The sequence below is a fragment of the Rhincodon typus genome, chromosome 24 (assembly GCF_021869965.1).
Source record: "Rhincodon typus isolate 14 chromosome 24, sRhiTyp1.1, whole genome shotgun sequence".
NCBI classification, from domain to species: domain Eukaryota; kingdom Metazoa; phylum Chordata; class Chondrichthyes; order Orectolobiformes; family Rhincodontidae; genus Rhincodon; species Rhincodon typus.
In genome coordinates, this window is record NC_063355.1 from 36205519 (window position 1) to 36217625 (window position 12107).

General features: G+C 44.1%; 1 protein-coding gene across 1 annotated transcript in view; it reads left to right on the forward strand.

Annotated features, from left to right (window-relative positions):
* myo1ha (myosin IHa) overlaps positions 1–12107 on the forward strand; it is a 72842-nt gene that overhangs the window by 9521 nt on the left and 51214 nt on the right. The window contains exons 2-7 of the mRNA XM_048611445.1: positions 480–638; positions 2347–2462; positions 3968–4166; positions 4296–4376; positions 9506–9685; positions 11773–11871. Coding sequence (XP_048467402.1) covers positions 513–638; positions 2347–2462; positions 3968–4166; positions 4296–4376; positions 9506–9685; positions 11773–11871 — 801 coding nt within the window. The 5' untranslated portion in view covers positions 480–512. The remainder of the gene's footprint in view (positions 1–479; positions 639–2346; positions 2463–3967; positions 4167–4295; positions 4377–9505; positions 9686–11772; positions 11872–12107) is intronic.

The following is a 12107-nucleotide window of genomic DNA, read 5'->3' on the forward strand; positions in this document are numbered from 1 at the left end:
ATCCCATAAATGATTTTTTGTTTAAAAAATGCATGTACATGTGAACTGCGTTTGTTGTTCCCTTTCTAGTTAGTGACAGTTGAGACCAGTTTTGTAACTCCATTGGCTGAAGATCATTTAACCCAGCACAGGGCAGTGTTTAACCACAAGGGCTTCTGAAATGCGTGACCTAGCGATATTAAATTGCAATTGAGTTATATGATGGTCCACATTCTCACTACTCCAGGGATAAGCATTCCTCCCAAACTCACGATTGGATTTATTAGTGACTATTTGATGTTTAATATTCTTCAGTCAGTACGAATGTGTTTTTTATTTCTTATTGTACATACTAATGACACCCACTATGGTGTATATCTTCTATTTACTGAGAGCAGCTTTTTCCAGTTCTCAAAAGGATACTGACAGGAATTGACTTACTTACATCTCAGAGGAGACAACCTCCTTTTCTCTCTCTCTCTCTGTCTTTTCTCTTTCAGAAGAGAGAAGTGGGCAGTAGATTCTACATTAACATGGAAGGAGCTCTGACAGCTCGTGACAGAGTGGGAGTGCAAGACTTTGTCCTGCTCGACTCTTACACCAGCGAGATCTCCTTTCTGGACAACCTTCGCAGACGCTTTCGGGAGAACCTCATCTATGTAAGCACACCTTTACATAGTCTGCCTTCACAAAATACGTGTTCAATGTTTGCCTAAGCTAGGTGCACTGCCTTACGTAGGTTAAATTTATCCTGAATACAATTCTTATTTGTTATTTTCTGACACACACCATCATAGGTAGCAGAAAGGCAATTCAAACTCACCTGTTTACCCAGCACTATAAACCAACACGTGGACTCCACCATTTAATTCCCACAACATGATTGTCCTCCCTCTCTTTTAGGTACCTCTCCTTTAACAACAAACGTGTAACACTTTTGATAGAATAAAATTTCCCAAAGCCCTTCACAGGCAGACAGAGGTGTCATTGGGTGAAATATGGAGATTAGGTCAGGTGACCAAAAGCTCACTCAAAGAGGTAGATTTTAGACAGCTTTTTAAGATGTGTAGGAGATGCGGAGATTAAAATTTCATAAGAAATAGGACAAGGAGTTGGCCGTTTGGCCCATCAAAACTGCTGTGCTATTCAATATGATCATGGCTGATCCCAGTGAAGCCTTAACTCCATGTTCCTGCGAGTCTCCCCTAATCCTTTGATTCTCTGGTAAATCAAAAATCTGTCTGACTCAGCCTTCTAGGATGCATTGAACATCCCAGACTCAAACTCAGCTCAGAGTGAAGCTTGAACCTGGGACTTTCCAACGTACAAACAAGGAACAAGAGCAGGCCACTCGGCCCTTCAGGCCTGCTCTGCCATTTAATTAGATCATGGCTGATCTGATTTTACCCTCAACTCTACATTCCTTTATGTCCCTGACAATCGTTTATTCCTGGAACACAGTTCAGTGCCATAAACTTTCTTCTTTAGACCTCAGAAACTGAGGTCATTCCACTAGAATGCCTCTGACCAATTGGAAAAAGAGCCTTCAATCAGTACTGGCACCATCAAAGTGTTCCATGGTCGTGGGGAGGTTCAGTCTTTAGCCTAAAACCGATGAGTATAATGGTTGTTATCTGCATGGCTCAGGAAGAGGAAGCACCTACGAAAAGCCCCTTTTGAAACTACCAGGGAAGGCAGAGAGCCAGTGCATTCAGGTTCCAAACTAAAGACACCAACCTTCCACAAGCTCTGGCCCAGGTGAGCAACTTTGGACATCGAATGGAGATTGTCTCCGTCACTGAGGGGCTCAGGGTCAATACCAAGATTGAGAGCTGTGGGAAAGCCATCTGCCCACACCTGTCCACTCACCCCTAACCAGACCAATATTAAGCTCACACTTGGAGAATGCTGCCCTTGATACCTTCTGCCAATAAACATACAATTCCTGGTGAGGTCAGAGGTCAGGCACAAATCCAGAGTAACAATTGAATTCATGGGCTGAGAAAATTCAGGAGGTCTAGATCCAACCAAACACCTTATTGGTGTTTTCTCAGGGACTGATTACAAGAATGTCTATAGATATATTTATAGATATTTTCTGCTCAGACATGTTAGGACATACTTCGAGATCCTAACCTTCTCAACCAGAGATAATGATATTACCACTGCACCACAACAGCACCCAACTTGCATTGATGTAGCACTTTTACCACTGAGACATCCCAAGGTACTTGGTTTGAGGGTTTAGACTCACTTAACCTGACACAAAACTTTGGAACACACTGACGCAAGGTCCCATCGGCAAAAAATTGTGCAAGAGCATTATGTTGTAACCTTCCTCTAACTGAAATCTCTCCTGTTCTTCAGACATATATTGGGACTCTGCTGGTATCTGTGAATCCATATAAGGAGCTGGATATATACACACACAAAAAGAAGGAGCTATACCAAGGGGTGAACTTCTTTGAACTCCCTCCTCATATGTGAGTCATATAAATTGTGGATTTCTCTTTAGGAACTCCCACCTTCTCTGCAATTTTTCCAACCACCTTGTCAGTGCAGGTCAAGAGGCCAGGAAGACAAATTACCCTTCACTGTCATTGCCAGTCATTAGACAAGTAGGCCACCCACTTCCTCCGGCTTGCCCTTCCATTAGGGCATGCTGATCGATGCCCAACTCCATATACCCTCCGTTGCCCCCACCAAATCTCTCAATGATGTTGGTTATCAAAGATCCAGAAATGGAACCAAATCTGCGTCTTAGACCATACAGTGTCAGGATCTGTTCGTTTACGGAAACCTCACAGGAAATTCCTCCTCTCCCTAGGCAGTGAAGCGGGTGCGAAGTCTGTGGTGGTACTGATGCCCAACAGAGCCAGGGTGGATGGGAGAAGGTTTCCTCTGCTCACTGCATCGCTGCAACATTGCAAATATACTGGGTATATTCTGTGTGTTTGCTATTTCCGGTACATTGAATATGTCCGTGGTTTCATTGCAAGAAACAATCCACAATAAGCTTTGCACAGTTTATGGTGTCACTGATGTATGCCTTGCCCCATCCTGACCTGCTGTTTAATCTAGTACAGAATGATGTGACCATTTGAGCTGGCTTCACTCTTGCCAGAGACAGGTTAAAATCAGCTGATTCCTGATGGTAATTCACTAATCAGTGCCAGAAACAACCTGTGGTGAAGTCACCAACAGATTGAATTTTTGGCTTCCTCTCTGCTGTAAGTGAATGGCCTTTTGATGGTGTGACGTGCCATTGTTCTGCGCTTTCCAGAAGCGTGGAACAGGCGTTTTGAAGCACTGTTTAAAAAAAGAACTCTCACACACGTAGTCCTCATGTTGGCATAGCTCTATGAGAGATTAAATAGAAAACATCCAGGGTCACAGTTGAGGACTGTTTTAACTTATTAGTGTTCATGGGATGGGATCGCAGTTTGTATCAGTTCCTTCAGGGGATGGAGGGAAGTTGTTTACAAGTTCGTTCTCAGTGCATGGGCATGACTGGCTCTGCCTACCTTTCGTTGGGAAGGGGATTGGTTTATTCACTCCTGGGAGATGTGGGTATCGCTGTCTGGGCCAGCGTTTATTGCCCATTTCTAATTGCCCCTTGAGAAGGTGGTGGTGAGCTGCCTTCTTGAACCATTGCAGTCCATGTGCTGTGGGTTGACCCACGATGCCATTAGAGACGGAATTCCAGGACTTTGACCCAACAACGGTGAAGAAATGGTAAAGGGATGGTGGGCCTTTGTGCCTCAGTGGTGTTGTTAGGTCTGCAATTCCAGTACCAGTGATGATGAAGGAATGGGTGTTACACGTCCAGGTCAGGTGAATGGTATTTGCATGCTCCTCCTCTCCTTGTCTTTCGAAGCGGTGACTCATGGGTCTGAGAGTAGGTGTGACGAGGGAGGAATGGGAAGAGCGACTCGCTGGGGAAGGTGAGCTGTACCGCACATCCATCTGCCTCTTTCCCCTGCCCCAGCTACGCTATTGCTGACAACGCCTATCGAGTGATGTGCACTGAGTACACCAACCATTTCATCCTGATTTCGGGGGAGAGTGGAGCAGGGAAGACAGAAGCCTCAAAAAAGATCCTTGAGTTCTACGCCAAGACCTGCCAGACCACAGAGCAGCTGCAGGTGGTGCGAGATCGCCTCCTACTGTCAAACCCTGTACTCGAGGTGAGCACCCATGCCATGGTCTTAGTAAAGATGAAAGCTCATTGCTCCCCATCCCCATCGCCATTCCCCTGCAAACATTGTTTCCAAAAAGATAGAGCTTGCAATAGGTTGTGTTTTGTTTAATTTCAGGCTTTTGGAAATGCCAAGACCCTAAGGAATGATAACTCCAGCCGCTTTGGAAAATACATGGATATCCAGTTCAGTTACATGGTATGTGTGCCATTTTAGTTTTCATCTATACGCCAAGGTGAGAGATCAAGGCCTGCAAGGTACCAGGAATCAAAGAGAAGATATGTGGGAGGGGGTGGGGGTGGGGATAGAATTAGAATTAGGATTAGAATTAGAATTAGGATTAGAATTAGAATTAGAATTAGGTTTTATTGTCACGTGTACAGGAATACAGTGAAAAGTGTACAAAGTCACCATTTCCAATGCCATCTTCAGTACAAAGGTACCTCGGTACAAAATCTCAGGTACAAAGTAGAAAAATAAAGAAATAAAAGTTAAACATTGCAGTTCTTCTTAGTATAAAGTGGAAAAGTAAAGAAAATAAAGTTAAAAGTTCAACAATACAGTCCACTTTAGCCATGGGCCTGCAGACGCTTCATGCTGGACTTTCCCCACGAGGGCACATTCTCTCCCCCTGCGCTGGGCTCGATCTCCTTCATGCTGCCATCTCGCTGCCGACTGCCATCAGGGTTTGCCAGCTGCCTTGCCCAACAACCACACTGGACTTTGACGATGCCTCAATGCCACCAACCGCTGGAGTTCCACCTGGAGGACCAGCTGCCTTTTCGCCAAGCTCCGGCCCAGGCCAATTGCTGCCACACCCTGATACCATCGCCTCCGCAGCCGAGCTCCCTCCAGAGGGTAGGTTAAAGAACGCTAACTAAAAAAACAAACTAAAGAGAAAAGAGAAAAAAAGAAAAGGAAAAGAAAGACGGATGGATTGAACGAGCCCCTGCCTCAGAGCCTGAAAGTTGCTTACTGTGCCACCACCCAGTTTGATTATTGAGGAAACAGTGATTCATTCCTATAAACTTTCAGTTGAAAAATCCAACATCTAAAGGAGGAAAGAAAACTTTAAGAGCAAAATTCAGTTTGTCATGAAAGAATGTAGTGGAGAAAGTGTACTGAGTAATGATTTCAATCCAATCAGGCTGTATTTACAGGAAGACATTGAGAGAGAGGTGACAGCACCTTCTCCATTCTCCTGTCAAATGCCCCCTAAGGGTATGGGGTGAAAGCAGGAACAGGCTACACAGGCTACTCAACCATGAACATATTGAATGGCAGTGCAGTCTAGAAGGGCCGAACGGTCTCCTCCTGTTCCTAGAGTAAGTCACCTCTGTAATGCCCATTAAATACCCTCTAATGATGTACGTTACATATTAGAAGCGGAATGAGGTTCCTCTCACTACAGACCATGTTCCCATTGTATTAGATTCTTGGTAAAGTATAATCACCATGGCCCCATCAATATCCAAGCCAGAAGAACTGCAGATGCTATCAATCAGGAACAAAAACAGAAGTTTCTGGAAAAACTCAGCAGGTCTGGCAACATCTGTGAAGAAAAATCAGAGCTAACATTTCGGTTTTGTGACCCTTCATCAGAATGGGTCTGAGGAAGGGTCACCGGACCTGAAACGTTAACTCTGATTTTTCTCCACAGATGCTGCCAGACCTGCTGAGCTTTCCCAGCAACTTCTGTTTTAATATCCAAGCCAGGTTCACTGCAGCATAATATGTCTAAGAAGTGAACTGAAGTTAGGCTGGTCAAAACTAGGCAAGTTTAGTTGGATAGTGAACTTGGAGAGAGTTATGGTTCAAGTGAGTAGATTGCACTGAGCGTGAGAAATTCAACATCATTGCTGGAAGGAGGCTACTTATCAACAGGAATACAATAGAAAATACAAATCTAAACTAAACGGGAATGTACACTGTAAGAACGACACAAAGAGACTGCAAAGATATATAAACAGGCTCAACGGAACTTAATCCAGGTGATGGGGGAGAGCTAACAAAAATAGAGATTGCCGATTTGGCAGCATCTATGGATGACATTTCAGGTCAAGTGAGCCTTCCTCAGAACTGACCAATATCCTGTGTCCCCTCCTTTGGGGAAGGCCTGTAAATGGCCAGTGGTGAACCTTGCCCTGGGTCAAGTTCCTGAGAAGCAGAAATTCTAATCCCACGCCCCCAGAACTGCTGGCCAATCAGAGGCTGACAATGCATCCACCATAGGCTTAAGATCAACAGGGGACCCAGATCGCAGGTTAGTGAGAGCTGGGGGTCGGGGTGGAAGGGAGAGGGTGCGACTGTCTTGGACAGTGGGGGAGATAGGAGGGGCTCAGATAAAGAGTCTGGGGGCTAAAGTTCAGTGGGCATTTCCTTCCAGGTGCCAGGTCCCAACACAAGACCTAATTGCTCACTCAAGGCCATCAATTGGTCTAAAGGCACCCCATGAGCCTTCCCACCCCAGGCATAAATGGGGCAGAGGTGGGTAAGTGGCAGGGTTCCTAGCCCCACACCCTCCTATCTGATCAAATGCCCAGCCTTCACTCCAAGCTCAACTCAAGGTGATTATGTGCTGGATGCAAAAAAGTTCTGCCCTTTAAATGAGGCAACCACTAGGTGGCAGAGGAAGTATAATGTGGGAAAGTATGTGCCTGTACACTTTGGCTGCAAAAATAGAAGAGCAGAGAATTTTTTTTTAAAAGACTTAAAATAACTGTTGATATTCTAAAAGACTTGGGCACATGTATGAGAGGAATAAAGCAAGTCAGCACGCAGTCATAGCAAGCAATTAGTAGGGCAAATAGCAAGTTGGCCTTTATAACAAATGGTTTAGAGTACAAGGATAAGGATGCCTTGCAACTATTAGATAGTTCTTTGGCAAGATCACACCTGGATTATTGTGTGCAGATATGGTCTCTATTTAAAGGTACACTGGCAATGGGGGCAGAACAGTGAAGGGTCACAAGATTAGTCTCTGGGATGAGAGGGTTGTCCTACAACGAGAGTAAGTTGGGTCTGTATCTTCTGGAATTTAGAAGAATGAGAGGTGATCTCATTGAGACATATAAGATTCTAAAGGGGCTTGACAGGTTGGACACAGAGAGTTTATTTTCCTGACTGAGGAATTTAGGACATGAAGCACAATCTCAAGGTAAGGGGGCAAACATTTAGTGAAATTTCTTCACCCGGAAAACCATGAATCTTTGCAATTTCCTGCCCAGCAGGTTGTGGATGTATTATCATTGAATAAATTTTAAGGCAGAGAGAGCCAGAAGTTGTATTTCTCAGAGAATCGAGGGATATAAGGATAATGTGGAATCGTGGAGCTGCAGTGTTGAGCGGTCATGGTCATATTGAACAATGCAGTCGACCTTAGGGAGTGAATGGTCTACACCTGTTCCTATCTCTTATGTTCCTGTGCTTTTATTTCCAATCATATACATGTTATAATGATATGTTTCTACACATGTCCATGACAGGCATATCATTCTACTACAGCCACCTCAATATTCCAGTGTCATTAACATTGCGGGTTACACAAGCCAATTGGATTTCTGTTCTTCATATTCTCTTGTGTATTTAGCTCGCAGTTCAGTAAGGCCTGAAGAGCTGACATATTGGCAAAAGCATCCTGTACTTACTGCCACTGATTTTTGCCTGGGCTATTCTCACATATATGTCCAATTCAGGGCATTCTAAATATTCCATTGTGTGGATTTTAACGATCCAGGCTTTATTTTGTTGCAGATCAGAACAAAGTATTCAAAGAGAACTGAGTTGTATCAAATAGAGGCTGGCACTTACACCAGGTTGAACTGAATCATTGTTTGAAACCAAAAGAGATCAGTGACGTGCCAGTAAAAACAACTAGAGACCAGATACCAATCGGATTGTATTTGGTGGAAGATTAATTTGGGGAGATCAATGCTGGAGACTGGGACAGAAATAAGCAATGAACTTTCAGCAAAGCAATATGGTTAACCCAGTGAAACGTAATCATCAGTGAAGGTGCTCTTTTCTTTAAGCTAAATTTCAAACAATGGGCTAACTTAGCACCAATGCAATAATTCACATCTGCAGAGTCTTTTGAACATAGAACAACATCCAAAGGTACTTTGTAGAAGAACAGTTAGGAAATGGAAGGGTTATGAGAGATGAATTGTGTGGGGGTGAAGTTCCCTTGGCACTGACCCAATAATCTCCTCATTCTACCCCCATTGCCCAGTATAAACCATGAGAAGATCTGTTCTTGAACAGATCAGCTATACTTCTGCCCTTTCAAACTAGGCATTATCGCTAAGCCCAGAAGAGATAAAAAGAAACAGTAAAACATGGATTTGGAAAATCAAAATAAGGAAGGTTTGGGATCTCTATTCCACAAGCCATTACTAACATTCCATCAGTGTAAACCCAATTAATGGAAAAATATCATGATGTAGAGAGTGATAGAGATGCTTTAAGGAAGGATTATCAGCAGTTAAACCATTCTTAAAGAGACAGCATGGTGGCTACAATTCTTGCACTTCATCTACCATGGTTCAGTGCAGCTCTACCACTGATAGCTAACAGCAAATAATATATGGTGGTGATGTTGTAGGGATGTCAGCCAAGTAAGGCATGTACACAAGGCCGACTGCTATCCGTCTCTGATAGTAAAGGAGGTAACGTTGACAATGCACTAGCTTAGCCCATTCTGTTTGGAGACACAGAAATCCCATACAGTGCCCTTTATTTATTCATTGACAGGATGTGGGAGCCATTGGCTGGGTCAGCATTTATTAACCATCCCAAATTACCCTTGAGAAGGTGGTGGTGGGCTGCCTTCTTGAACGACTGTAGTCCATGTGCTGTAGGTAGACCCACAATGCCATTAGGGAGGAAATTTGACCCAGCAACAGTGATATATTTCCAAATCAGGATGGTGAGTGGTTTGGAGGAGAACCTGCAGGTGGTGTTGTTGTTCCACCTATCTGCTGCCCTTGTCCTTCTAGATGAAAGTGGTCGTGGGTTTGGAAAGTTTCTACAGCACAGCTTATGCTTCATGTGCTTCTGAATTGTTGGCTCAAGCCTCAATGCACGGTGTCCAAGTAAAGGACAGGACTGATAGAATAGAACAGAAATTGGCATTCATTCCACCAAACTTCCTTTAGGGTCTATGTAAATGCCAGACCCTGTTTGTTGTTGAGATTCTTCTGATTCCACAATGCATTGATTGGCACTGGATAATCTCTGGTGTTCATACAGGTGTCACAATGCTATGTGTGTCCTGTCCCCTCTCTATCTGCGCATGCACTGTCACATCCAACTTGTTCTCTTTCCAGGGTGCCCCAGTCGGGGGCCACATTCTGAGCTACCTCCTGGAGAAGTCAAGGGTGGCCCATCAGAATCACGGAGAGCGGAACTTTCATATTTTCTACCAGCTGTTGGAGGGAGGAGAGGAGGAACTACTTCGCTGGCTGGGCCTGGATCGTAACCCACTGCAGTACCACTACCTTATCCAGGTAAGAACTGGGGCGGGGTGGGGGGGATGCTAACATGGTCACGTGAAACACCACTTCAGTTAGAGTTCAACAAGAAGTTAGTATCAACTGATCTTTAAGGCAGCACCTCGACCAATCAGAGTCCACATGCAAACCTATTAGCACTCTATTCTCACACAATATAAATTGATGTTCCTTTTGAGATTTGGCGTTCTTGTGATTCTGTCATGTTGGGTACAAGAGGAAGAGTTTCGACAGCATCTCCCCATTCGTGTTGTACTCTAGCATTGACTAGACACATGGATATCCAGCTGGTCGTGTCTGTCCAAAGTGGAATATACATTTTCACAAGTCTAATCCAGGGGACAGTGTTAGCATTGCTGTCAGCTACAGCTCAAGGCATTCTAAGAGAACATTCTGTTCTCTTAATAATTTTATGTTCATCAAATCATATGGGGTGTTTACATAGAATATAGAACCCCAACAGTGTGGAAACAGGTCATTCGGCCCAACATGTCCACACCACCCCTCCGAAAATCATCCCACCTAGACCCATTCCCCTAATTTCCCATGTCTAATCCACCTAACCTAAACATCCCTGAGCACTATGGGCAATCTAGCATGGTCAATCCACCGAGCCTGCACATCTTTGGACTGTGGGAGGAAACCAGAGCACCCAGAGGAATCCCACGCAGACACGGGGAAAATGTGCAAACTCCAGACAGATAGTCACCCAAGGGTGGAATCGAACCCCGGTCCCTGGCACTGTGAGGCAACAGTGCTAACCACTGAGCCACCGCATCGCCCTTGAAGGGAATATTATAGATGCATTTAAGGGAAATGACATTCGTGCATGATAGCGAACTACGCCGGCAAATGTTGATGAGGAAAGGTGGCAGGAGACTCAAATTGAACATGTTTCTGTGCCGTCCATTCAATATCATTCCATGGAATCAACACAGGCTACGCAAGTGGGCAACAAGTTGGCAATGGAGTATAATGTGGAAAAATACAAAATTCTCCATTTTGGAAGGGAGAACAAAAGAACAGAATATTGTTTAAATGGAAGACAACTGCAGAAAGCTGCAACACAAAGAGATTTGGGGTTACTTGTGCACAAGACACAGAAAGCTAGCATTGGGTCCAGCAGGTAAACAGGAAGAGTAATGGAATTTTGGCCCCATTTCAAGGGAAATCAAGGATAAGAGTAGGGAAGCCTTAAGGTTATTGTACAAGGTGCTGGTGAGACCACATCTGGAGTAGTGTGAGCAATTTAAGTCCCCTTGTTTAAGGAAAGATATCATTTCATTGGAGGCCATTCAGAGAAGGTTTGCTAAGATGATCCCCAGTATGGAGATTAAACAGGTTGGGACTCTACTCACTGGAGTTTAGAAGAATAAGAGATGATCTCATTGAAACCTATAAGATCCTTAAGGGGCTTGACAGGGCAAGTGCTGAGAGGATGTTTCTCCTTATGGTAGTGTTTAAGACCAGAGACCATAGTGTCAGAATAAAGAGGCTCCAATTTAAGACTGAGAAGAGGAGGAATTTCATCTCTCAGAGGATTGTGAGTCTTTGGAACTCCTTGCCACAGAGAGCTATGGGGTCAGAGTCCTTCTGTATATCTAAGGCTGAGATAGGTAGATTCTTGATTGGTCAGGGAATCAGAGGTTACTGGGAAAGGCAGGAAGTTGCATTTGAGGAATGTTGGATCAGCCATGATCCTATTGAATGGTGGAGCAGGCTCGAGGGGCTGAATGGCCTGCTCCTGTTCCTATTTCTTATGGTCTTATTTGAAGAATGAACGTGCTATCTTTCTGTTCTAAGTGATTCAATTTCTCACTGGACAAATCACCGAACCTTTGAGAAAGTCAAGGGTGAAATATTAAAATTTAAGGCTCTGCATTAGAGGAAGCTGTTTAAATACCTTGACACTTTAAAGAGTTGGAATGTTCATATGACATCATATGTATTGAACAGGAAAAATTCTTTCTGCTGTATAGGTTTGTGCCCACTGCTTCAAGTCCATCTGTAGTTTCCAGTATTCACTGCCTTGATTTGTTTCCATTTTCTGTTCTGTGACTTGGTTACTTTTTTCCCCTCAATAGGGTGAGTGTGCCAAAGTGAGCTCCATCAATGACAAAAGTGGCTGGAAGACTGTTCGAAAAGCATTGTCTGTGATTGACTTCACCGACCATGACATTGACGTGAGTAACTTTAAGCATTGACTCTTCGGTCGGGGGGTTATGAGTATCAATAGCAAGGCTGGGATTTATCACTGTGATTGTCCTTGAGAAGCTCAAGGTGGGGAGCCACTGTACAGTATGTGCAATGGAGGTACTCCCGTGGTAATCCTAGGTAGAAGCTCCAGGATATATATTCAGTTACTATGAAGGTGCTGTGATGGCAAGTTGGAGTGTCGTATGGAGTAGAAACAGGGAGT